Here is a 27,775-nt window from a genome sequence, read left to right as displayed (position 1 = left end):
GACCTCAACAGCAATTAGTGGAATAAGTTCAAATTGATTTGGTAAGATTTCCACAACAGGCGAATGCAAGACTTGGAATGGCCCTATCGAACAACTGGCACTTTGGCCAGGAAATGCATTGCTCGTTGCAACACACATAAACATCTTATTATGGAGGGAACGCTGGGCAATTTCTTGCGCTTGGAGATGTTTCTCTGTGGCATTTGATCTTGTGGGAAGAACAATTGAATGCACTGGGTCCTCGATCCACTGGTAGTCAACCTCAGGGTTGCAAATCGGCCCATGGCATTTAAAGGACAAGTTCACCTTCATAGACATGTGGATTGAGTCAATGCAGCAATATTAGTAGAGCACATCACTGAGAGTTTGAGGAAAATCGGACAATCCGTTCAAAACTTATTAATTTTTGAAGTTTCTGCTCACTCAAGGCTGGATGAGAAGACTACTATAGCTTGTGATGTCACATGAGTACAACGATATAAAGAAAGAATAAAGAAAATTCAACATATTCTCACTTTTCTCGCATAACAAAAGAACACTTGACTTCTCTCTTTCAGAAAGCAGGGGGAATAATATTACCCTTAACATATGTCAGTAACAAGTCGAAGAAATGTTCACTTAATTCTAAAAGTAAAGTTTTGTGAAATTCTCTTTTTATTTTCTTGATATGGTTGTACGCATATGACATCATACACTATAGTAGTCTTCTCATCCAGCAGTGACTACGCAGATACTTTAAAAATTCATAACTTTTGAACGGATTGTCCGATTTCCCCCAAACTTCACTGATGTGTTCTACTAATATTGCTGCATTCACTCAATCCACATGTATATGAAGGTGGACTTGTCCTTTAACGGTAACTGTCTCACTTTCTCGAAAAACGAGAGTAGCTGGAGCAGAGCATATGAGTGCTGTCTCCATCATGAAAAACTGCACTTCTAACCTGCCGAACTCGGATATAACCAACGGTTCGATGGGATCTGTCACTTGAACGACACATCTATACATATTGTCCATTGTCCGGTTGACAACACGAAACAAAAGTGTAGAGGTTGCTGTTCTTTGGGAGATATTTTGTGTAATAGTTATCGCCTCCGTGGGATAAAATCTTTGAGTCTGCCCATTTTCCCAGATAATTTTGTCGGAAACAGATACACTGCGCAGAAATAAGGTACAGGAGAAGTTTGCAGAGTCGCCCTCTTTCACGGTCAAGCTGGTAGGCTGTATTACAAAATCAAAATCGTTTTTACATTTAGTACATGTTAAGATGCTAACGATACACGTCAAAGTCAATATTCCGACATGAACTGCCATTGTTAGCCCCCGACAGACGCAAATATCAATCTCGGTTAGAAGCAAGCAAGATCAGCCAAAAGCAGTCAGGCGATATGCAACTATCACATTGAGGTGCTTAAGTTAAAGTCATGGATGAAACAGCTGTAGAAACGTTCTCAGCGCTTTCAAGGCGTGGACCACTGAGACTTGAGCTTTACAAAATCACGTGCCTCTCAAGCCATCAGAGAAGCAACACGTTTGATTTCACGTTGACGAAACTAACCTTCATATGATTGATGGACATCTTAAAAAGCAATCCTATCATGAAAGAATACCAGAGTCTGAAATTACCTGTGAAAAGTGTGTGAAGTTTTTTCTGCTCAGTCCCCGACGTGTCGAGAGTTCCTCGACTGTCATATAATTGGAAATGCTAAGTGAATCTCGACACAAGTACCAGGGCTTTCAAAACGATAATTAATCACTGGTACTAAGCCCTCTGACCGATATTTGCAATGTTATGTTAATACAAAGCTTGAGCAATGTATTCAGACATTGTTAACGGTTGCCAATTTGCTTTTTTAAATCAGTGGTGTCTTTGTCATTCTTTTTGTGTGTGTAAAAATTTCATCCAGTTCTCTCCACCTTTACCTACAGTAATGTGGATTTGGATAGCTGTCCCTTAAAACTTTTATGGGATACTTGTTCAGTAATTGTTGTATATAGAGGTGTTCAACTTTAAAGAAACAAAATGTGAAAAAAGTAAACAAAATAATGTAGGTAGTAGTTTGAATGCTGCATCAGGCACACATCAAAGGCATTTCAGGCAAATATCTAGGCAATTATCATGCCGTTATTGTTGACTAAGGAATATTGTTCTTTTTTATGTTTACCTGCTTAGATATTATTACTCCCATAATACTCCTCGGCTTCACACTTCAAAAATATAAACAATACTGCAAATGCATGAACAATGTATGCTTGTAATTGCACGTATGTATACATACAGTATCCTGTATAGTAATACGTTTGTGTGTGCGTGAGTGTATTCCATGTAAAATGCGGAGATGTGTGTGTGTGTGTGTGTGTGTGCGTGCGTGTGGATAAGTGTATACGAAAAGGCAGCATAGATAGCATGCATGCAACCATCTTCTCCAAAACTGACCTTATTTCATTTCTTTTCGTAGGACTTCATATATTTATAAAGATTTGAGACCGATTGTCTCAAAACTTTATTGATCTCATGTGCAGCCTTGTATACAATGCTGTTAGTTTGTAGAAATAGAGAAAGATATGATATACATCAACGTCTACTATCTCGTCTGGAAAGCCAAAAAATGAAACGCTATACAAATCGCAACATTGTTATCAGCGACTTTATTAGGCTTTCATACAAGAAGGTCGCAAAAGCTAGCACACACGCACACTATGTTTGCATCATTCATTCATTCATTCATTCATTCATTCATTCATTTTATTTTGTCACGGTACCGGGCTCAGCCGGAGGCTGTTTTTCAGCCAGTCCGTGAATTAAAAATACACGTTACACAATGAATTGTACAATACAAAAGTTACATAACTGAAAATGAGTAAGAAAACAAAACAAAACAAAACAAAACAAATCAGCATAGCAAAAGTTTACAAATAACATGAGGTAACATGAGGTAACAAAAGTACGAAACTTAAAACCTACAAATATGTACAAAACAAACTTATCAAAAAAAAATACAAAATTTAAGATAATTGTCATAGTAAAATACACAAACGATATCAGCTAATTGCAGACTGATCCCCCCCCCCCCCCCCCCCCCGCCCACTCATTTATACTAATCTCCGGTGTTTACTACACTCAAATATTTCACGTTATGAAATTATTCACCTGTCTCCTGAAACCGTCATAAATGTAAATCATATTTACATTTATCACAAGAATTGGCAACACATGCATGTTTGTAATGTTTGTTTCAAGGATTGTTTTTCTTTATCCGTGGAAAGACAATACAACTGACAAACAGAATGAATAGTCCAAACCTTGTAATTGGCCCAATTTTGCCATTATTGTCGGTCAATCAGAATTTGAAGAAACCATGTGGGCGAGGTTAAGGCTTAGAAGCAAGAAGGCCCACTTCATGGTGAAAAAGAACCTCTTGTTTTCCTTGCCTCAAGTGACAAAGTTGACAAAGGTTTACAAACGCAGTTTAATAGGTAACACACAACATGCTTACCTTACAGTAAGTAAACTTAGATTATGCATTTTGATACTCCAAAATGAAAACTATTACATTTCGAGGAGTTTGCTCAGTTGTTGTTTAGTGTACCAAACACTTGAGAAACGACTTGATTTGATAAGCAGTCTGCACCCTCCATCGCCAGGTGCAGTTTTAGTGTTTCCTAGCCGTGGCAAAGTTTTTTTTTTTTCAGGAATATAACCCGAAATAATCTGCCCCTCATTTCCATACAAATATACAAATTGAATTTTAAAACCTTTATCTTTAGACCGTCCATGTAAAAATTTAGTCAAATTTGGTTTCAAACGCGGATATTTACAATACAGAGAAAGCACAAATTGCGTGACGTTCCAAAAGAGGTAAGCAGTATGTTTCAATGATATTACAGGAATCATTATCAACAATAATCTCGTAGTCATTGTTAACGTCTATTTAACAATAACTGATTCAAGCTGCCTTTTTTTTCCAATGTGAAGAGTTTGTAATATATTGTTTGTGTTCTGTACATGCATTTCTTTTTGATTTTGTACGTCAAATTGATTGTGCAGTTTTGTTTCATGCGATAACTACATGTAATATAATAAAATAAATAAAACAATTAGATGTAGTTTTCTACTTGCTCTTGAATTGTGGGCTACACAGATATCTGTGTGGGTAGGTTTGCTAGATGCTCCTGTAGCAAATGGGTAAATACATAACGAATATAAAGAACACTTCATAAGGTTTACACTTAAGGCCAGATGTTTTAATATTTACAGATCTAATTAAAGAGAATGTCATTATACACTTTAACTATAACACACTGACAACGGAAATTATACTTATGCACAAACACACACACACACACACACACACACCTGTTCGTATCACTTCTAAGAATTAAAGGTACTGCTTCCCATTGGGAGCAGTAATTGAAAAGGAATGTCGAGTTATCACATTTGCTGATATTATAATGTATGTGTAGGTCAGTTTTATCACAAAACATTGGAACATATATATTTTGCAATAAAGCCTGAAAAATAATATGGAGAAATCACAATCTTTCTCACTAAGCCATAACTGTAGACAATTTAATTAGAGAACAATTTTATTATAACTATTGCTCACATTTTGTATCCACAATACTTAACATTGAATATACTGATTGACTTCTTTACGCTTGTTGTTTCCATCCCTAACTCACATTTTAGAATTATTTTGAAGCACTAAAACTGAGTTTTTGTTTCATCTGCAAATGGTTAACAATTCCTTTAAGTGCTACAGCAAAAAGGCCAAATCAGCTAAGACATCACACACACATACACATAGGCCGACACACACAAAGAAGCACACACACACACACGCACACACAAAGTGCAAATATTACATTATATAATTACATCTTTTTATCTTCGTTGTATAATCCTATCCTTATCGGCGTAAAATCTTATTACATTGCATGTGATATGATATCATACTTTCTTACTCTCTCTTAACCATTTCTGCCCTAGAGATATTCCTAATTCTATAACCTCGGGAAATGGGCCATTCTTCCCGTATCGGGCCCTTGAATTTGGTCAGTTAGTTTGTTTGTTTGTTCAATTTCAACACAACGTGTTATATTTTATTTTCCACTCTGGTTAGGGAATTTTGTCTTTGTATCGTCGTCCTTATTATTGCATATTATGTTCAAGTTGCCTTTTTCTTTCAAAAACATTTTTATTTGTTTTTTTTCTACTTTGTGTCTGTTGTGTGTTTTATCCTTTTTATTGTTTTTTATGTTTTGAAGGGTGATATTTAGTCATCTCTATACAAAAGGTTGTAACAACACTACTGATTTAGACGGGCAACCCCCAATAAAGATTCACAGATATGGTGATTATAATTACACTGCATTCTATGCAAAGGTTTGAACACATGATGTAACTACACAGAGACACCAGACGTTGTGCTCTGTTCACAATTGGATCCGCAGTATGTGCTACACTCAGAACTGTCCCGTAACGGATGGGTTATTCCCGTGTTTTCGTATATGTAAAAAGTGGAAGCCGACGAATCGGAATCTCCCGTATGTACCTGGACGAAACAGCTGCCACGACTGCTTTGGGAAGAACCGTCCTGGTGTCGAGACCAGCGGAATATTGTGTCTTCGTATACATGTGACGCTGAGAGCAGTGGAGATCCCACTGCTAATGGACCATCAGATTGTGAGGTAAAGTGTTCGCCTTGCGGAATGTCGTAGATAGGATCCTCGTTAACACTGCGGGCTTGGGATTCTGGAAAGTTTAATCCCGACACCTGTGACTCCTTTGTATATACCATCCCTCCATGTCCTGCTTTTACCCCGGTCGTATTGTTTGTTGTGGTTCGACTCAACTGCTTTTTTAGGCAGAGAATAGCAATAATGGCACATACTAGAAGGAGAAAGCCAACTACAGCAGCCACAAGCATGATCCAGTTCAGTTTTGTTGAATTGAAACCGTTCAATGTAGGATCAGGGGCATCAAGAGTTCCAGTAAAAGGAGAAACATTGCTGGTAGGGTGCATTGTTATTTCTGATCTCTCTTGAGGCAACGATACTGTATGATTGTCAGTTTGCTCTGATAATCCGTCATCCAAACTACTAGGTGAATCGATAAGTACGCACGACATCTTGTATGCACGAGTTATTGTTAAAACTTCACACGTAATGATACCCCTGTGGCCTTTTCCAGGAATGATCATGTGCCAGGAACCGGTATTAAAGTCTCTGGTGTCGCTTGAATCCAACTGTTTTACCTTTTCGCCGTTCACATACCAACGGATGCCTAGCGTTTCATTTGACTCTCTGTTGAAGGGACATGTGAACTGTTCGAATCCATTATACGTAGAGACTCTCAGCTGACCCCCTTCAGATTCTGAGTCGTTAACACTCAATGATTTGTGTTGATTCACAGATCCTCTTGAACATCGGTGGTACATTGAAGCATTGCGCTCTACGAGCAAATTAATGTCAGTGGTATCTCGAGCTTCTCCTATTTCGTTTCGAGCTTTGCAACTCACTTCTATCGTTCTTTCTGTCTCCCAGTCACTATTTGCAAAAGTGAGCGTCATATTTTCAGAATTTGAGTTACAACCCGACATGCCTTGGTAAGAATCGCAGGACCATGAGTAATACAGCACTGGTGGAAACGAATGCGCAATGCAACGGAATGTTCGCTCAGAAACAAATGGCAAGATGATTGTTTCATTGCTTGGTGTAATCTCTACCGAAGGAGAGTGAAGAATTTCAAAAGGGCCAATACTGCAATGGACATTTTGATCTGCAAACGCGGGACTTTTAGCTACGCAACAAATCATTTTCTTGTGAAGACGTCGATCAGTGATGACGTCGCTGATGATTGCCTGAGTCTCTTGAAGCGATGTCGATGTCGTTTCAGCCTGCAAGCCGAGAGTTTCGTTTGGACAAAGAAACCAATTAATTCTGACTGGTGGGTTGGCCCTTGAGGCTTCACATCGGATAGAAATTGTCTCATATTCTCGTCGAACTGTCTTGCTTGGTCCATCACATTCCAGCTCATGTGGTTTCAGAAAGTACAGAACTTTGAGTTCAGCGAGGTGGGATGTGAACGATCCATGGGCATAAGGAACAGAGATAACACACTTGTAGTACTTATTAGAATGTCGTGTAGCTTTGAGAAGATAAAGCTGAGATGTGTATACCAATGTTGTCACGTTATAAGAGGAAGTAATAGTAATAAAGTTGTCTTGATTACTGTGGTAGAAAGTAAATCCATTTGACCAGAATGACTGGATCGTTTCTGAGGGTTGACTGAGTCTTACGGAGCACTGAAATGATACCTGGTCATCTTCTTTAGCTGTGATCGACTTCGGATGCCCGATGAACTCGACAATCGATGTAGGTCGTACTTGATGGCATAACATGCACAAAATGACGACTGTCAGCAGATCCATTTTCACAACCCCCGATTTTATATAGTAGAATGGTGTTTTACAGTATTGCAATGTGTAAATCACTCATTGCGAATGGCTGAATTAATTCGGTAACGGCTTTATCAGTACTTTCTTCCGGGTTGCCGTTATCAGATCAGTACTGAATCCTGCGAGGACCTATTGTCCTTTCTTTTTCACCTCTTCTCCTTTTACTTCATGTCATGAAACATGTAATCTCATAATTCTACACTGACAAGGAATTGATATATTACTGTTTCTCTCATGCGAATATTTGCAACGCCTTGAAACCAAAAGCAAGCGTAGCTGTTCTTTGTTCTTCAAGTAAACCTAACTTATCCTCTCAAAAGCGTCGAAAGGTATCGAAAGCTACATAATTATACAAACTGTCAACGAAGATATTTATCATAAATTTTATCGAAGTGTAGCACGTCAGCATTTTGTTTTCAGTTACTCAGCTCGACAGAATTAGTTAAGATGTTTCCAGGACTATATCATAACGCTACACGCACCGAGTTAGAAATTAATCTTCGAATAATCTTCGCAGCGTTGTTTTTTTTTTCTTAACAATTTTCATTGCACTGTATTGATTGTAAAAAAAAAAAGCACCCACACATTTGTTTATCAAAGTTATAAAAGTAATTTGGTTCATTCTTCCTGTTTTTATTTGTGCACTTATTTCATCTTTCTCAGACCTAAATGATGAAATCATGAAAGTTATTCTTCTTATTGTAAATTCGCTGTGTATGATGATTCCCTCACAGCCTCTCCTAGTCGTTTCATTCCCTGGAACAAGAATAAAACGAGAAATATATTGTAACTAAACCTTTAATACTTAGAATACGTAAACATGGATTACAACATAATCTGCGGTTGAGACTTTTGAGTACTGGCTTCATCCCAAAAGAAAAAAAAATCACATAAAGAATGTTGTGCGTCATAGTAGACTTTGATGTTCATAGCTACCTTTATAGATCAGTGATATATATATATATATATATATATATATATATATACATGTATATAATATATGTTACGTTGCTGACGCCTTTTTTCATTCAATTTAAAACACAGAACAGTCAAGGGGGGGGGGGGATATGAATCAACTAAATTGAAAGGAATACCAGATCATATCTAATTTATATCCAAAGCGTTGGACCGGAAAACAAAATGTTGCCAGTTACATAAGGAAAACTTCATACCAGAGTTTTGCTTATTAGGCTTTTGCAAGACATTATCAATATGTACATAAACAGAAATTACAGACTGTCAAATCTGTACTAAATAAAAGTAGCGGTAACTACACTTTAAGTGTGTAACAACATCAATTTGTCCATCAAGGTCTGCAGGGTCTGCAGTAGCAATATCTGGATAAAGAAATAAGGAATACTTGCCATTTAGCTTCTAAATGGGAAATACAACCTTAAAGTGGCATGAAATGATATGGAAGAATTCGTCACCTCAGCTAGATCGCTCTCCGAAGCTCTTGAATAGGAAACCCGTATGAAGGAAGAGGACTTTGATTGGTCTATGTGGAAGATGTTTCCAGGAGTTAACAGCACGCCCTTTGATAGGACAGCTTCAGATAGAAACTTCTCCGTATCTTTGATAGTAGGCAGTTCAATCCACATGAACATCCCACATCGAGGTGCGGACCACTTTGCAAGGCCTACAAAAACAATTAGACGGGAGAGACACGATACAGGCTGGGATATTGCTTGGAGAAAGTAGAGGGTGTACGATTATTTGGAATAACAAACTCAAACAATGTTTGACCATCACAATTTCATAGATGCACTTTCAAAGAAAGCATAAAAGTACAAACCAACTTAATGCTCTCTCTTAAATAAAAACACCCACGAAATTAAATAGATAGGGTCGCATTTTAGATTGATTTTTATGGTATAGTAGGTTCTATTCAGTAATCATCATACGATATACGCATGGTTGACGTTTACATCGTATTCTCTATTCGATGGTTATAACTAAATCTCGATATAACGAGAGAAAAATGCTGATCTTGAGGACTTCGTTATGAAGGAGTGCGCTGTAATTTAAACAGCATGTGTCTTGATCACCATATTTAAAGGAAATGAAGCTTTTGCATGACTTTATGATCACCATTAACTCCGTTCATTATTGGAGAGTTTACACCTCTCAATTCATTTACCTGTAAAAATACTGGATCTCTTGTAATCAAAGGTTACTCCAGTAAGTGCGTATAATTATGTTTATATGAATATGCACAGTGTATATATATATATACGTTTTCTCCATAATTACTATGCACTTTAAAAAAAGGTACTGGCTCTCATTGTCGTTTAAATGTGGTATTTGAAAATGGACTACGCGAGTCAAGGATCTCCCACCCGCCCTTAAAGCTACGAGAAGTTCCCTCGCGAAAATCGCGTACAACATGAGGAAGGAAAGAAATGTTTCCACCAAAATATCAGTGGCTGGTACCAGAGTGCTGCTCTACTGGAAGGAAAGAGGCACAGCAGTGTGGAACCAACACAAAGATTAAATCTTCATTCCAATCTTCGGCTAAGTCATCTACTGCGTTCGTTAGTTTTCTGCTTTTTTCCCTCTAAACATCTCCATGTGACCCAAGGATTTATCAGCACAAAACTACAGCGTTTACGGTAAGCGACGAATCCCCTATCGCAAACTCTTAGCGCAACTTATCTGGTTAGTTCACCATTCCACATTTATTTTGAAGAAGTCCACATAAAATGTACGTGCCCTTCTAAACCTCATTTACTACACAACTGAGCTTTGATACTGATTTACATTGTTATCACTTTTACGAGAAGAATGAACTTGATCTGAAAGGTGCTGATGCAACCTGTGACTCTGTATTCAAACGCTGTGTATACCAAACTAGTCGATCTTGTTACGTACGAACACCGTCTACAGTACGTTTTCCAACCAGCTTGTTAACCAAATTTGATTTGTAATTCACAACTGGTTTGGACATGAACGGACGTCGTCCATAGTATGCTTCCCAGTAAAATCGTTTCACATTATCAAAGTCCATCTGAAATATGTAATTTTAACTGATTTTGACACGAACGAACGTCGTCCTTAATAGGTCTCGCAGGTAATTCGTATTTCACACCTTAATCATACTCAGTTCGAAATACGTAGCCACACCATTACAATCAGTTTGCAACAATACTTGAGCAGTGTGTTTTGTGCTGTAGCCCACTGTTGTCTTATTACCAAGGCAGTCGTTGTAATCGGATAATTGTCATTTATTTTACCCTTATCAAATTATGTTCAACGACTCGCCTAATGCTGTGAAATAATGTAATATTTGTTTTTTCTACACAATTTCACGGATTGTGCATTGGTATGTACGTAAATGGCTTGACATGAATCTTGTTGCATTCAACTGCAGGTTATATTAAACCCAATATGAATGATTTTAATACATTACCTCCAACTTTATTGCTGTTGTTGTTTTTTTTTCTCCAACAGCAACCAAAAAGTAATGACATTGGGTACATTGTACCAGTAATATGTAATTCAGAATCTGTATCATAATGATACTTTTTTTCCTTGTTTACAATAGAAAAGGGTTGACAAGAGGAAAAAAGAAAATGTCACCTCTGCTCGTCATTCTGTTCACATGTATAGGAGGGAGGGGTGACCACAAATTGTCTCTATTGGAATCGGTTAAAGAAATGTATAATTCCGTTCTCTTGTTAATGGTATTCCTGCTTCTGTTCTCAGAGGTTGAGACAGTTGCGTTTACCTTGTTTGATATAGTAAGTTTTGATCTATGCACATTATGTTCAACGTCATTTATTCCTTCTGTTTTTTATAGAAGGTATATCTATGTTGAAATGCCAAACGCAAGCTCCACAAAGATTTTTAATTTCTTTTATATGTGTGCCAAGCGTGCACTTTTAAATGCCTATGATAATAGCACAAAATGTATCGACACAATTCTTATTTGTGACCACATGAACTTGTCCCTTCTTTTTCTGGTATGCAGATACTCCAGTAGCCAAATTCACACCCCCTGTCATTATTCCACACCCAGTGAACACAAGCTGTTAACATGTTTCAAGTGTTTCTTATTTTCTGGTTGTAACCGTACAACCGACATTTTTGCTGTCAATGTCTGTACGTACGTAGCTACTCAAATGTGTCACATTTCTTCAAAGGGGAAAATAGTCATTCCAGTGTCTCTCCCTGCTTTTTATACAGTTTTCTTGCTGCTTGTACTGACAAACACAGGTATTTTTCTTTGTAAATCATCCCGTGAAATCCCTACCTCAAGACAAAAATTGTACTCGCACTTCAAGCTTGGTTTACGCATAATGCTTGCTCATGTTTTGTTTATAGACATTCCTTTGCCAGCTACTCAAGCATCTTATATAACTCAGACAGGTAAATGTCGTCTTCTCCCTAAACAGCAAGCAGCAAACAAGTTCAAAAGCAGAGTTTTGTGTCAACAAGTTTATGTAATACCCACTGTTCTGAAACTGTTTCACAATGGCTGAGTCAAATAGTGTGAATGATATGAATAATGGAATCGTTGTTATGTCTGCTTATGCACAAGACAAAGAGGATGTACCCGTACATGCCACAAATAGCGAAGAGGGTAAGAACCCTGATATAATTAGTTTTTTGAACTCACAAGCTCACGAACTGATACTTGATTCTGATGTAAACGACACCAGTCGTCAAACACCACCTACAGAATACCACATTGAAGACGACATAATTTCATTATCTCATTCTAATCCAAACCAATTTTTTATTTCGCACTTTAACATAAGGAGTATAAACAAAAACTTTGATCAATTCAATATGTTCGTGAATCAACTTAAATTTGATAGTCAGGTTATCGGAATCAGTGAAACCTGGTTAAATGAAACATCACCTTCTTCGCTATTTACCATTGATGGCTTCACACTTTTGACAAAAAACAGGGCAGGTAAAAAAGGCGGCGGAGTTGGGCTTTACGTCACTCAGAATTTGAATTATGAACTCTTAGACGAATTCAGTTTAATGTCTGAAGTTATTGAGAGTATTTTCATTGAAATTAGGGTTCCAAATAGAAAAAGTATTGTTGTCGGTGAAATATACAGACCTCCAAATACAAGCCCCACTGAATTTATTGAATCTTTATCCGTACTTTTAGCTGCTAAATATTTGGAGAATAAAAGTTGTTTCATCATGGGTGACTTCAATTTCAACCTTTTAGACTGTCATACCAACTCCGCATGCCAAGATTTCCTCAATGTGATGTTAGCCGAGTCCTTTTCACCTCTTATAAAGAAGCCCACTCGAATTTCAGATGTCACAGCAACTCTAATTGACAACATCTTTGTTAATAGTTCTCTTTCCAATATTACGTTTGGTGTAATAGTGTCTGATGTATCCGATCATTTTCCGATTTTCGCTGTTCTGCCCAATGTTAGCATAAGTAATGCCTCTTTTTATTCGCCCAATTCTGGTTTTCGAGAAATGTCAGAAACTAATCTTAATAGACTTAGGGAGAGACTAGGATCCGTTAATTGGTCAATTGTTAATAACCAAAGTGATGCAAATTTAGCTTTTGAACACTTTTCACAAATATTATCATCCGCATTCAATTCCATTATACCCGTTAAGCCATTTACTCGTTTAAACCGTAAAAAGGTTCCAAAGAAACCATGGATTACGAAATCTCTCCTGAGGTCTATTAACCGTAAAAATGCTCTTTTCTACAAATACCGAAGTGATCCTAACAGTCGAACTCGGTCTCGGTATGTGCATTATCGCAACGTTTTACATCATCCATACGTTTAGCCAAACGAATGCATTTTTCAAAGCAATTTATCAAGCATAAAAATGACATCAAGAGTACGTGGAAGGTGATAAATGAAGCGCTGAACACTAAAAATAACATCGAACCACCTAGGCATATTATTAATAATGATAAGTACATTGAAGATGAAGCTGATGTGGCAGAAGTATTCAATGAATACTTTGTAAGCATAGGACCTAATCTTGCCAGCAGTATTCCGCATTCAAATACTGATTTTTATTACTTTCTAAAAGACCAGAATCAGCAGTCTCTTTTTTTTTGAACCTGTCATTGAAGAAGAAATCAAAGATATCGTGCAAAACTTGAACACTAAGAAAAGCTCTGGATGTGATGGAATCACCAATTTTCTCCTTAAAAACATCATTAATGAAATAGTTATACCATTAACACACATTTTTAATTTATCGTTATCTACTGGCATAGTTCCACAAAAAATGAAAATAGCTAAAGTAGTACCAATTTTTAAAAAAGGACAAAAAGAATCTGTGACAAATTATCGCCCTATATCTTTGTTAACTTCATTTTCAAAACTTCTTGAAAGGTTGGTAGATACGCGCACACACAAATTTCTCGAAAAGTGTGAAGTTTTTTGTAACTCCCAGTTTGGTTTTAGGAAAAACCACAGTACGACCCATGCCTTACTCACTTTTATCCATAAAGTTGCTCATGCTATAGATGATGTCTCCCACACTATTGGAGTTTTTCTTGATTTTTCGAAGGCCTTCGACACAATTGACCACGATATTTTGATTTACAAGCTACGACATTATGGTATACGTGGGAAGGCTTTGGACTGGTTTCGAGATTATTTATCAAACAGAAAACAATTTGTGAGTATAAATGGCCGTGATTCTCAGTTAAAGTTAATTTCATGTGGTGTTCCACAGGGCTCCTTACTAGGCCCACTATTGTTCATTTTGTACATTAACGATCTTCCTAGTTCCTCGCCAATTCTTTCCTTTATATGTTTTGCTGACGACTCCAATCTGTTTTTTACACACAGAGATCCTTATACTCTTGTTAACACAGTGAATAAAGAACTTAAATCTGTGCAATCTTGGATATACGCCAACAAATTGTCACTTAATATTGATAAAACTCATTGTATGCTTTTTAGCAATAGTCTTAAAACCCTTCCTTTTCATATTAAGTTTAATGAAACTGAATTAAATCAAGTCAGTAGTATAAAATTTTTAGGGCTTTTTATTGATAGTGATTTATCTTGGAAATCCCACGTTAGTTATTTAAGTAATATTCTTTCTAAAAATACGGGTGTTCTTAATAAACTTAAGAGTGTTTTTCCAAGTCAAATTCTGCTTAATCTTTATTCTACTTTGATTACTCCGTACCTTAATTATGGTATTCTTGTGTGGGGGAATGCAACTAGAAATCTTCTTGATATACTGTTCCGTATTCAAAAACGTGCCATCAGAAATATCAACCATGTCGGATATTTGTCCCACACGAATGATTTATTTTTGAAAAATAAAATACTGAAAATATCAGATCTGTTCAGTTACAACGTCGGCATATTTATGTACAAATTTTCTGCCAACGAGTTACCGGATGTTTTTATTAGCATGTTCAGAAAAAACTATTTGATTCATAATTATCCTACCCGCCAAAGTGACGCATTTCACCTTCCACGTACTCGAACAATTTTCGCTAAAAAAACGAGAATGTATACGGGCCCTAGATAGTGGAATGACCTCTCCCCCGAAATAACAAGCTGCTCGTCTTTATATTCCTTTAAACGTAAATTAAAAGAGTTTTTATTGAGTGCATATTTTGCAGACACTGAACAGTCGTAATGTCTTATGTAATACTGTGGTATGTTATTGTTCAATCAAACATTTTGTCAACACGTTACAGATTCCATTTAGGGTCTTGCCATCGGGCTCTCTGAATTCATCATTAGCAATTCCACACTCTACTTCGTTTCCCTCTCTTCCTCTTTCCCTCTGCCCCTCTCTAACCTTCTATGCAGAGCTTGACGGCAGGCACCAAATGGCTTAATAGTTGTACATGTTACTTTTTGTGTCTTACTGATCATATCCTGGTGAAAGTTTTAATGCAACAATAGTTTATAGTATATACACCAAAGTAGGCTGTATAATAATGATGGCTCGGTCACAGTAAGTTCATATTAATGTATAGTTTGTTTGTTTTTCTTCTACTTCTTTTTCTTCTTCTTTTTTATTACATACAATTTGGCAACCTTACATCATCATTCTGGTCTTCTATCCGTTCTCCGTTTCTTTTTCACAAACACTGATTACTCGGGGCTTACAGCCAAACAAGCTAGCTTTCATGTAGGTCCCGTCATACTTCTCTTTGATCAACCCCATTTCGATTTCGATTTTGACCAGTTATCATTACATGTAATTACTGTGTTATCACCATGTATATTGTTTGTTTTCTGCACATTGTTCACAAGGTAAAAGAACTTGTCTGGTTTCTGTTGTAATGTTCATAAATGAGAAGTATGAAAATAAAATGAATTGAATTGAATTGAATTGAAAGTATATGTAGGGCTTTGGCCCTACTGGTAATCAGCATTCAAGAACTGAACACACGCATATTATATATATATATATATATATATATATATATATATATATATATATAGGGCCTAACAACACACACACACACACACACACACACACACACACATTCAAATCACGATATGACATGACAAACCTGTAAGGTGATCGGCAGCTGCTCTTGCCAAAGCATCTCTTTGTCGTAAGTAGAACTCCTTGATTTCATCTGCTCTTTCAAGAAATCCGTCCAAGCCCCACTGACGGAACATGTGATGCATTACCATCTGGAATGAAACAGGAATTTACGCGCCTTCACTTTCTCCTTTATGTTATCATTCACAAGATTTCACGTTGTAACATATTAGAAAATCATCTTTATCACAACTGGTTGAAAATAACGTAGGACTAAGGTCTTGTTTGCAACCACTCAATGACAGGAGCGAATTTATATTTCGATTAACCTAACCATACTAGCCCCTACAGCTCTGACTGAGAAAAGATTCTGGAACCTTTTTAACTAGCTGGTAATTGAGATTTGATCATCTTATTACCATTGACAGGCAGATATCACAGAAGAATCCCCACATTCACAAGAAGACTTACCTCAAAATAAATGGAATGTATTTTTTTTTTAAAAACTAGTCAGTACTTTGCTTGTTCTTCTCTCCCATATGCTGCAAATCAGTATAATCATAAGAGGACCAATACCTGCGACAGAAGATTGGCGTGCTGTACATTGGCCTGTATGTCGTAGTTAAGGCGGGAAACAAGAGCGTGGGGACCAGACAGCCAACCTAGCCGAAAACTATACAAAAATATGAAGTAAAGAAAATCGCGCTTTTATATTCATTTATTTTCCCTAGACTCGTCATTTGACCAGAAAATATATATAACTCTTTCTCATCAAAGAAACGAAATCCAAGTCATAAAAATTCCACGCATATTTGACCAATAGAACAAGGATATTTTCAAGCGTATTTGCACATTTTTCCAGCACAATATTAAGGAAGAGAGACTTGAACTAACCCTGCTCCTATGATTTTGGAGAATGAATCTAATCTGATCACTCTTCCATCACTGTCCATGGAGAGAAACGAAGGCAGACGAGGCTGGAATTTAAGGAAAATATACAAATCATAAGACGCATTTTTATTCTCAATCTGGTATTGAAACTGACAACTGAATAAAGTAATTGATACGATTACAAGTTGTTTTCTTCTAGTACATACATGGCAGTGGTGTGTGGCTGTACAACAAAAGTTAAAGGCAATGAAAACAGATGAAATTCCTAACACTACATTTGTCATATTTTCTCCAGTCATGAAGCTAATGATTACAAGTTTATGTAAAGTACTTAAGATAAAAAAAAAATGAAAGAGGTTTTTTTTTTCATGTTATCAAGGAATGTGTTTAACAACACTTTTATGAAGTCTTGAATATAAGAATACTCTTTTAATAATAACACCGTTACAAAAAAAAAAAAAAAAATGTTGTTATCTGCATGCCAGGCTAAAAACATCTCTATATTCATATATCTTTGGTGACAGAACTGTACTTAAGTTCAGGATAGCCCATGTGATTCGGATTATGGGGTTTTTCATTTGCTCAAAGTATATGACATTCCTTGCATGTCTTCATATATCTATGTATACATATATATATATATATATATATATATATATGTATATATATATATATATATATATATGTATGTATATGTATAACAGAGGCTGGAAATGGCTCAACGTCGATATGCCCGCTTTGTCGTAGGAGACTATCACAGGACAAGTAGCATGACAATGATGTTGCACCAACTCCAGTGGCCATCTCTTCAAGAACGCCGAGCTCAGCTCAAGATGATGGTGATGTATCGCATCCTCAACCGACTCACAGACATCCCTCATACCAACCTACTTCCGGTAACAACATCAAACCGTGGACACTCTCAACAGCTTCAAGTACCCTTAGCAAGAACCCTACTCTACCAGAAATCATTCTTTCCTGACTCCATAAGGCTTTGGAACTCTCTGCCAGAGACCCTCATCAAATGTGTGTACCTCTACTGAAAGTTTCAGGCAGGAGGTGCAGAAACTCCAGCTCCGATAGAAGGGGAATGCTTTTTTTAGCTGCACTTAGTTATCATGTAGTTATTTTATATAATGGCACTGTACATACACCGCACCAGACCCGCCAAACAGTGCGAAAATACACCAGATGGTGGACTGCACTTACTCGGAAGAAGAAGAAGAAGAACATATAATTATGTATTATTTGATTTGATTTGATTTTTTTCTGCTGAATTCCGTTCATCAGATATGATTTTGTACAAGTGATTTATAACAAACAGTATATCAACACATATTTTTAGTACGAAATAAGACAAATGCGAACAGCTTAGGTAGGGAACTTAAACAGAAGGGTCTCCAAAATAAGCCGGGGATTGACGGTATGGAGACTTAGCTACTCTGGATAGAATAAGGGATAGAGAGAGGGGGCAGGGTAAGCGGGGGGGGGGGGGGGGGGGGGGGGGGGGAAGAGAATAGTACAGTATATATGAACCACTCCAACTACTTTACAACTACTTTACAGTAATGATGATAAATGCGTCTGCTATTAAATTTAACACGTTCAGTTGCCTTTGCCGTAGTAATTAATCGAATATACACTATGTAAAATCTAATGGTAATAAGTGGATACAAAACATTCTTACATGTGGTTATCTGACATGAAATAACAAATATATCGCGGTTAAGTGTGCACAGTATTGGTAAGACACATGATAACATACATACATACATGCTCATATACATACACTAGTACCTATCCTGTGCATACACATACATACCAATATTCATAATATATTCATGGATAGATAGATAAATCAATATAGTTATGCACACATAAATGTATCATGTATCACATACATATTCATATATATTTGATTATAATCATAACAATAAAGAAATCAAAATATTATCCTGAGGAATACTGCTTAAGGGGGTGAAGTTTTACAGCATTCTTAAATGAATACAAAGTGTCATGTTTTTAATTTCGGAGGGAAGGGAATTCCAAGTGTCATTGCCGGAGTCTCTGATAGAATGATGCGCGAGTGCAGTTTTGGGATTAAATGTAAATTTGTGGATTGTCTGGTAGGATAAGAGTGAATCTCTGAATTTGACAGAAATATTCTGTTAAATATTGGGGGCAAAAGGTTTGATTTGAGGCGAAACATAAATACAGCTTTTTGGAGAAAATTTATATCATTTATCTTAAGGGATTTAAGCTGGAAAAAACAATGGGTGAGTGTGATCTCCACAGCGTGCTCGACTGCACACACAGATTAGTTATATCGATTATATATATACATATATATATATATATATATATATATATATAAATCAGTACTGTTAATATCAATGTGAAAAATTCACAAGCAATTTTATCCCTAACGAAGGGGAAGGCCCCCGAAAATTTTGATTTTGAATAAAAACCAAGGCAATTGGTATTTAATGCATTCCTCTAGTGTGACATAATGGTTTCTGTTTCTAGTACTGCCAATACGAGGAGCGAATGCAATAATATATACATTTCTGTCATTCATTTCATTTTCAGTAACATGTGAGGTAAAAAAAATAATAATATGTTTACCTGGTCAAACTGCAGGAAGTAGTATGGGTCATCTTCCAAGATGATGAAATCATATCGTTGTGCCAAGGCATATATCTTGAGGCGTTTCTCTAAGGACACTGTTTCCCCAGATGGGTTATGTCCGTTTGGCACGATATAGAAGAGCTTCGGTCTCTTCGACCTTCATGGTGTCAAGGAAATGTACCAATGTGAGTGCAGAGATGCCTTCGATCATTTTAGAAATCAGCATCAAGTTCCGTTCAGGGGTTTTCAATTGTAGAAATTCTCTTTTTTTAATAATAGTTGTTGCAGTTTAAGCAACAGAGAAAACTCCTTCGGAAAAGCAGGTGGCTAATAGATTTATGAACTCATAGTCGTCCGCCATTTTTTTTTTCTGTTTTTTCGTGGTTTTTCCTTGGTTTGTACCCGTCAAAGAATGAATTATAAAAAAGACTTGTCACCCAAACATATATATCATGAAAGGTTTATATGCAAAAAAAGATGTATCCACTTTTATCCATTTGAGATATTTAAGTTTAAAATTGGTAGAGGAAAAAAAAATCAAAACTTCAACGATAATTCTGATAATGCCCTAAGAAACATTTTGTGTTATGTTAAGAATGCGATATCATTGACAGATTTTATTTCTTGTCCTATTTGCTGTTTGATGATTAAAGGGGATGGCTAGTAACTGATCAGTGGGAATCAGTGGGAATGCTGGAGGATGATTGTTCCAATCCTTGTGGGATTCATTTCAGAGTACATTATATATCTATTGTTGTGTGAAAATTATTTGCTTCAGAATGGTCTCATATTCAAGTAATGTGCAGTTTAATGTTTCCAGGTTAGCGTGCCTGGTCAGTGACGGGGCATTAATCTGCACATTACTTGAATATGAGACCGTTCTGAAGCAAATAATTTTCACACAACAGTAGATATGTTATGTACTCCTAAATAAATTCCACAAGAATTAAGACAATCATCCCTCATCATTCCCACTGATTCCCTCTGATCGGTTACTAGCCATCCCCTTTAACTTCTTTCAAACAATTAGGAAATTGTGTTTACATGTTTTATTTTAAATTTTGTATTCATAAATTAAGTTATACAATCTTAATTGCTATATGATAGACACGCAGGAAAACATGCATTTCGATTATCGATTATTCAAATTACCAGTTTTCTTTATCGTCCGGGTTCCACTGAGAAAGCACCTCTTCAAGATGTGTGATACTGGGCCCATCCTCTTCCATTTTTATTCCAATGGGGTCACCTTGTATCAACCGTAACTGTAATAATAAAGCATCTTTACTTTATTGCCTGTTTTGATGAATATACGGTCTTAATAACTTGAACTGTTGTTACTTGTAAATCATGTTTCAGACCGATATTGTATAAGATGAATATGAAGAGTGAATTCACAATGTTTCTGCTGATGTCATTGATACCAAAATATATAGGCCTACCTAAAGAATCATTTCCTCAGTCCTACTATGTTAATATTACAGTATGTGCGCATGTGTGTGTTTTTGTGTGAGTGTGTTTCTTATGAATGAAGATGAAAGCTTTATTTCATTTTCTTCTTTTGAAATTAACTCACACACTTTTGCAGTGTAATTCGCTTTGATTTTGGGGTTATCATACATTGTAGAATTAATGCAGAGACATATGTCTCATGTATATAATATCAATGCAAAAAAAAATAACGGTGATACATCTAAATAGTGTGATGAGCAATCCATTAAATGCTGGTTATTAGTGATTAAGTAGTTAATGCAGGAACTATTATCTTAACGTCATAAAACACGTTATTTAATTCTACTCAACCTTGGTGTGCGCAGAGTGTGAAACCGTGTTTTTGATAACTGACATTCCAATGTCTCCTAAAAACCCTGTTTTTGGTCTAAATATGTAGTTCGCCCATCATATTCTAAATATTTAATCAGTGTATATACCTATCAGTCCCTTATGAAGTAAAAAAAGATTGGAAAGGCAGTAGTGGTTGTATACCTTGAAATAACATACAGAAACAAGCGCATCAAGGGCCACATATTGTCTATACAAAATGCGGCAGATCATTGCAAGTGTGAGGTGAAAGTTAATTATGTATGTTTTCATTTTAAAGAAACCCATTAAACTACACAGCACGCATTAATGATGTTTGAAGAACACCACTCCCATCTACTGCCAAGCAAATCATAAAGTCTCTTCAATCATCAACATGCACAGGTCGATGTAAGTTATTATTATCCCCAGTAAAAGTGACGGTGGATGGGATATTTATGTTGCAACCCGCAGCATGTGCTTAGTTGGATTGTTGGCAGTGTGAGAAATCAGAAAACGAAGGTTTTATTACAGTTACAACAATAGAAGTGTTGGTGAGTTCGTGAACAATAGGCCTAAACATTAATGGAATCATTCGTTTTGTTCACATAAGATGTGCAATGACGTTTTATGAGTGTCTTTCTTTCATATTTGTGTCTTTGTATACTTTAATGACTACCCACCGATTCGAGAAATGTTGGATAAGTTCGCTCTTGAATTAGACATCGTTGACCTTTGTTGAGAAGCAAATTTGCAGTCTGTTAAAGGAAATGCGAAATGTGTAATCATTAGCTTTGAGGGGAAGTGTTCGATTCAATTTGGCTTGTTTCACATAGCGCAACAACAAAAACAATAAATACTTCAATCATTTCAATACCCCAAAAAGCAAATGAATAAACAACAACAGATTATGTTATTTAAAATAATTGACCGAATTACACAGCCCGAGCTTGTATGAATTGAATGAGTCATAACGTACAGTCTCTGAGGCATTTGCAATTCGTTGATATAAGAAATGTAATATTGTCAATGTTACCATAATTACCATGGAGTTACCAAAATCTATAATGCGTAATTCTTGTGACAGTGTACTGCACAAATATTTCATTGCCAAACATTTCAAACTTGGGTCCACGTAGAGAGAGGACCTAGAGATGAAATTCCTTTATATTTTGTTTTATAATAATTTCATTCTTTAATTTGAAATTAAAGACAAGAGAAGGAAGAAGAGGGAGGAATCTTCAAATCAGCCTGTATTGACTTGAGTAAGTGACAAACCTGACATTATTTTTGTCAGTAAATTCATCCTTAGTTCATTTTTCGCATGTACATGTAATAGGTTTCCTTTCGTCGCGTCTTCTGTTTTGAATTATCGTTAAATGCAACGTTGCTAGTTCAGATAGCCCCTTTTGCACAGTGAACTTCTTGAAGTCTTCTGAGTTTCGTTCTTTTGCACTTTTCTGAAACTTTTATCAAATATCTTAACCACGTTGATTGAGACTCCATTTCTACACGTGACATTGCGTATAAGGCCTTAAAACTGAAGTGTTTTTTTTTTTTGGTCAAAAAAGAAGAGTAGTTATTTGCTTTCGAAATGGTCCATATGCGAGGTTGTTTTATTTTGCTTTATCTCCAATGATGTTTAGGTTGATTTAACATTTGAAAGGTACCGGTCAACAGACAGCAAGGTCAGGACGCACCGAATACAGGCCATGGGAGGCACCAATGTTGACAATCACTTGAAGTGCTCTGTCTTGATCTGAGCTTGCCGTGGTTGGTGGTTTGTGCAATCTAATGGTCAGTTCCTCCAACCACTCTCGGAACGGTTTAACCCTGGAGAAAAACGAACAACAACAACAACAACAACACTTGTCCCACTGATGGAGTGTAGTGTACAGAGGATATAATAGCTGTTTGTAGCAGCTTTCTTCTGAATGTTCCCCTACTATGCGTAACTCTAAAGACAACGATAAAAGAAAGAACAAAACATTGTGGCTGTAGTTAATTTACCATTCACGAAGTAGTGCTAATTGCATACACTGTAGCTCTCTGCAGTGCCGTTGGAAGGTTGATTTTTTTTTTAATTATGCACTGGCCCATAAACTTACAGGCACTACAGTTCAGGAAATGTCAATTCCATTGGAAAATATTAAAAATTGTAGGCAGATTAAAACAGAATGCATATTTACATTATGGCGCTTAATGTATCAGTATTGTACTTGCACTTTGGTTTGCATAACACTATTGTGTAACCATGTGGTAACACAAACCTGTATGTTGCAAGTCATTAAAACACGAACAGCAACAACAGTAACAGTTCCGAATAATCACAAAAAAAACACATTCATAAGCGCTACTGAAGCTGGTTTAACATTCAGTCTCCATCATCTTAAAGAGGCTCTTGAGTGCGGTGTCCCAGCTTGTATCGACTAAAGCAGGGAGGTGGCTATCGGGTGTCTACTCCACGTGAAAAAAAAAACTGAATACATGGATACACAACAAAATCGGATGAGAAAAATGTTGAAGTTACAACTACACAAACAAGATTTCAAAAGAAATGTGAAAACCGAATTCCCTACCCATCACTCTTTCCATAATTTTGGGCGATGTCCATATCTTCACTTGAGAGTTCAACAGTTGAGCCATCTCTGTAAGAAAAAAAAGAGAGGAAAATCGGACACAAAATATTCGGAAAAATAAAAGTAGTTACCGGATATTACAAACTTGCCTTCTTCTTCTATCCTTGGCTTAAGAAAATGATTAGAGTGCAGTTTATGGACTCTGACAATATAGCTGAGACCTATAATGACAACTATACTTGAAATCAAAGCCTCAGTCATTTGGACCAGCTGGACCAATTGGAACCTCGTTTGTCCCCATTGGACTTCAACTGGACTTCAGATGGTCTGAATATACCAATTGAAGCCCCATTAAAATCCAATTGGACCAATTAAAGCCCCATTGGAAGTCCAGTTGGACATGATGACATGGTTGAATGCTCCATGGAAGTCCAGTTCGACCAATAAAAGTCCCATTGAAGCCCAATTGGTACCAATTGATTCACCTCGCAACAAACATAACAACTGGAATCTAAATTTGGACCCTATCATATCCATTGAAATCAGTGAGGACCAATTGAAACAAATTAAAACCAATCAAAACCAATTGAAACCAATTGAAATTTCAATGTGGATTCATCTGGATTTTCGTCACGAGCTACTGGAATTGGTAAGTTATCTTTTCACATAGAAAATCTGAAATATGTATCTAAACTACGACAGATTCTGGAGACTCGGTTTCACATTACGCGAGATAGGTTGTTTGTATTGGACCTTGTACCTTGAACTAGAGATTGATTCAAAGATAATTCATATCACTGAATGTACACACATCCTCACCACCAGACTATTGTCAATGGTATTATATCAATGGAAAAGTCGCAATAAACAAACCTGAGTTGGAACTTTGCACCCACGAGGTGAAAGAGGTTAGAATTTGGCAGGCCCGTCGAAAGATTAATAAGTGGGATCGCTGTCTCTCGGCCGATTACACCTTTCACGGGAATGCAAAACCAATCAAAGTAAGAAAATAAAGCCGGAGATAGTTGTGTATGATAAGCAGAAAATTATGATGAAAGGAATATCACGAATAGTATATGAGCACACCTCTTTGTAAGTGGCGGATGTTTTGAACTACAGACATAGGAGAGAGAACTCTTTTATATCTTATTGAAATATTCCACAACCAGATAATTATAAAAAATTTCAGGCTTGCCTTGTGCGGCTTGTATAATCAATCCCTAATTGTTGTCGTTACCACTTCGAGTGGACGACTATCAGAGAATTACACAAGCAAATCTATTTTGCAAATACGCATATGCTTGTCTTGAAGAATTAAATGATAAAAAGTGCTTTATTCTCTTTCGTATGTTTGCTTGTATTTTGCGTATTTGAGTATCTGAGGTTGATGTGTAGGTTATTTTATTGTTTGTATTTTGTTTTGCTGTTCGTGACAATTTTATCTGTACGTAATGTGAGCAGAGCCCTTCGGCAGAACAGTTAACCAACTGAATGGCCTGCTCTGCTAAAAAAATACCGAAATAAAATGAATAGATAAAATATATATAACAATGGAGTGTCCTCATCAACAGCCAGAGAGTGGGTTGACACAAGCAAAATAATTTTGAATAGGCTTAAGTGCTTGTAATCAATGTTTAATTAAACTGATGTTTTCATTGCAACTGATTGACAAATTGCCCTAAATCGACGTAAATGAGAACTGAATTGATCAGTGATTTAGTAGTAGCCATGCCCTACATCGACGTAAATAAGCACTGAACGGATCAGTGTTGTAGTAGCAGCCATGGTTATCATGGCTACTACTAAAACACTGATCAATTCAGTGCTCATTTACGTCGATTTAGGGCAATTTGTCAATCAGTTGCAATGAAAACATCTTGACGGAAGATATACCATGAATTTGAAAGATCATGGTTTAGTTTCAATTCTTGTCTTCTGAAGTTGCTAATTCTCAATTACTAGTAGTGAAATGTCAATTCTTAAAGAAAAAAAAAACCCTGAAAACAGTGTTATTTACGTGTTTGAATGATCATAATACGAGGACTGAATCATTTTTGCACAAGACGTAAGACAGGAATGTAGACATGCAAACACGTAGGGCCTACACCTCAACCATTCAGCCATTCAGCCAAAAATACGCTGCCATTGGAGACAGGGTAGATTCTTATTTGACTGAATAATATGTATATAATATTTAGAAATATAAGGCAAGAGAATACGAGCGTGGCTAATGATTTCACTTACTGTACGAAAGAAGAGGAGACAAACGCTGCAGTGCCCCTGACTCGCTCAGAAAATTGCTGTAGTTCATTTTAATGGCAGCGCTGTAGCGAGGACTAAAATCACAAATTACAGATTATCCGAGAGGGTAATTGAGGTGTTACCAATCAGTTGTTGCTGATGTAGCGATCGGAACATTGCACAGAGAATACACGTTCAGAAGTGACCTCCCTTCAGTTACTTCACGACTAAACGATTCAATCTAAAGCAATAATTATCATAGCTGACACTTCTCACCCACTTACTGTTTGCTTTACGTTTTGATTGTTTGAGAAGTATAGGCCCTCATAAAACGCGTGGCTCCCGTTTCAGACAAGTCACTAGATTCAAAATGCAGCATATGTTACGCACAGTACGATGTATCATGTTTGCCAATATTAGACTTTGGTGATAACTTTGATGTTCTCCTGCTTTGAAACGATTACACTGTTATTCAGTTTAACAGTAAGGGAAAACGAACACGTCAACAGTGCGGTAGATCCTTCCTGTGCTTCCCCTCCTGGACTGCTGTTCAAACAAGTAACACGCAAACATCCGACTTCAACCCATTTGTAATATTCATACTGGGAAGAATATGAGGGGTCATTCCTAGTCTCTTTTTCAAACCCTTTGTCAGCTGTTTTTCTTTTCTTTTTTTTCCCACAAAATACACCCTTTGCGACGACGAAGTCGCCTCTTTTACCGAAGCCAAAGGACCATCCAGATCAACGTGCTACTTCGTCTGTCTCATTAGAGGGTCGTGATATTCTTGTACGCAAAATAGGATAGGTATATGAAGTGGAAGCCAGGTAAAAAAAAGTCCAACGGTCACACACCCGTGAGTCATACAGCCCACGACAGCTCACAAACTACACACCAAGTAACCCAGACAAATGAGCGTGGCAGTAAGCATAACAGGCTTGGTCTAGGCAAAGAAGACACACAAGTTCGAAAAAAATTAAGCCCGGTGATCCAAAATTGTCGAGCTCGTGGCCCTTTTTTTTCCCTAGTGTCGAGCTCGGGAGCTTTATTTGCCTAGTTTCTAGCTCGTGTTCCTACTATTATAATTGACTTAGCTCTCGTGGGCCTTGTTCACTAAGTGTCTATCTCACGGGCTGCATCACTCGTGAGCAGTATGATTCGTAGGCTTCATGACTCGTGGGGATTGAGCTCGTGACGTGCACCCAAATATGATATGCACATTCTGTGAAAATACTACTGTGTCGTTTGTCAAAAGTGTTTCGTCCACGTGATTCTGATCAGTATTCTGATCAGTATTTTGTGTTGGTGTGTGTATTAGGCTCGTTTGTTCAGTTGTACTCAAGTTCGTAGACTGTATGTTTGTTTGTTTGTGTGTGTGTGCGTGGATGTGTACATGTATGTGTGACGACTTCTTTTCTGCAAATGTTAGATATATTGAATTTTTATTTTGCAAAAGGATATGATGTTACTGGAAATGTTGTGTCTATTTCGTATTTGGTCCCACGTGTAGTCAATTGTTAAACATATTAGCAAGGAAAAAAATAGAAAAAACGATATATTTCGGATGCCAATTTCGCGTAGAAGTGACATCACAGTTGTACACACTGCTAGCAAGCTTATCTAGCAAGACCGAGCCGAACATGATTTGCTTGTACTAGTATTATATGCACTGTCTTTAAGTCGATGCTATCTAAAATTTATTGTCG

The 27,775-nt window shown here is 36.8% G+C and overlaps 1 protein-coding gene across 1 annotated transcript; it reads right to left on the bottom strand.

The window, feature by feature from the left end:
- Positions 1-8,046: 8,046 nt before the first annotated feature.
- LOC139719768 (kynurenine/alpha-aminoadipate aminotransferase, mitochondrial-like) lies at positions 8,047-26,599 on the bottom strand. The gene is made up of 12 exons (XM_071631155.1): positions 26,073-26,599; positions 24,702-24,801; positions 23,829-23,897; positions 22,950-23,082; positions 21,933-22,007; positions 20,602-20,714; positions 19,447-19,606; positions 16,825-16,907; positions 16,507-16,603; positions 15,956-16,082; positions 8,892-9,100; positions 8,047-8,217 (listed from the first exon to the last, which is right to left on the bottom strand). Exons 1-12 carry the CDS (start codon positions 26,137-26,139, stop codon positions 8,158-8,160), a joined length of 1,293 nt encoding a protein of 430 aa, XP_071487256.1. The 5' UTR covers positions 26,140-26,599; the 3' UTR covers positions 8,047-8,157.
- Positions 26,600-27,775: the final 1,176 nt, after the last annotated feature.

Source organism: Diadema antillarum, unplaced genomic scaffold, assembly GCF_040938485.1.
Source record: "Diadema antillarum isolate AM-2024a unplaced genomic scaffold, OU_Dant_1.0 scf00000114, whole genome shotgun sequence".
NCBI lineage: Eukaryota > Metazoa > Echinodermata > Echinoidea > Diadematoida > Diadematidae > Diadema > Diadema antillarum.
Note: the sequence above shows the minus strand (reverse complement) of the source record. Positions and strands in the feature narration are given on the sequence as shown.

Bases quoted from the DNA above. Each gene is read 5' to 3' on its own strand.
- LOC139719768 (XM_071631155.1), bottom strand. From the start codon at position 26,139: ATGAACTACAGCAATTTTCTGAGCGAGTCAGGGGCACTGCAGCGTTTG. The intron at 24,802-26,072 runs GTAAGTGAAATC...TTCCCGTGAAAG, and splicing joins GTCTCCTCTTCTTTCGTACA to GTGTAATCGGCCGAGAGACA. The intron at 8,218-8,891 runs GTGACGAATTCT...TTCTTGTTCCAG, and splicing joins CGGAGAGCGATCTAGCTGAG to GGAATGAAACGACTAGGAGA.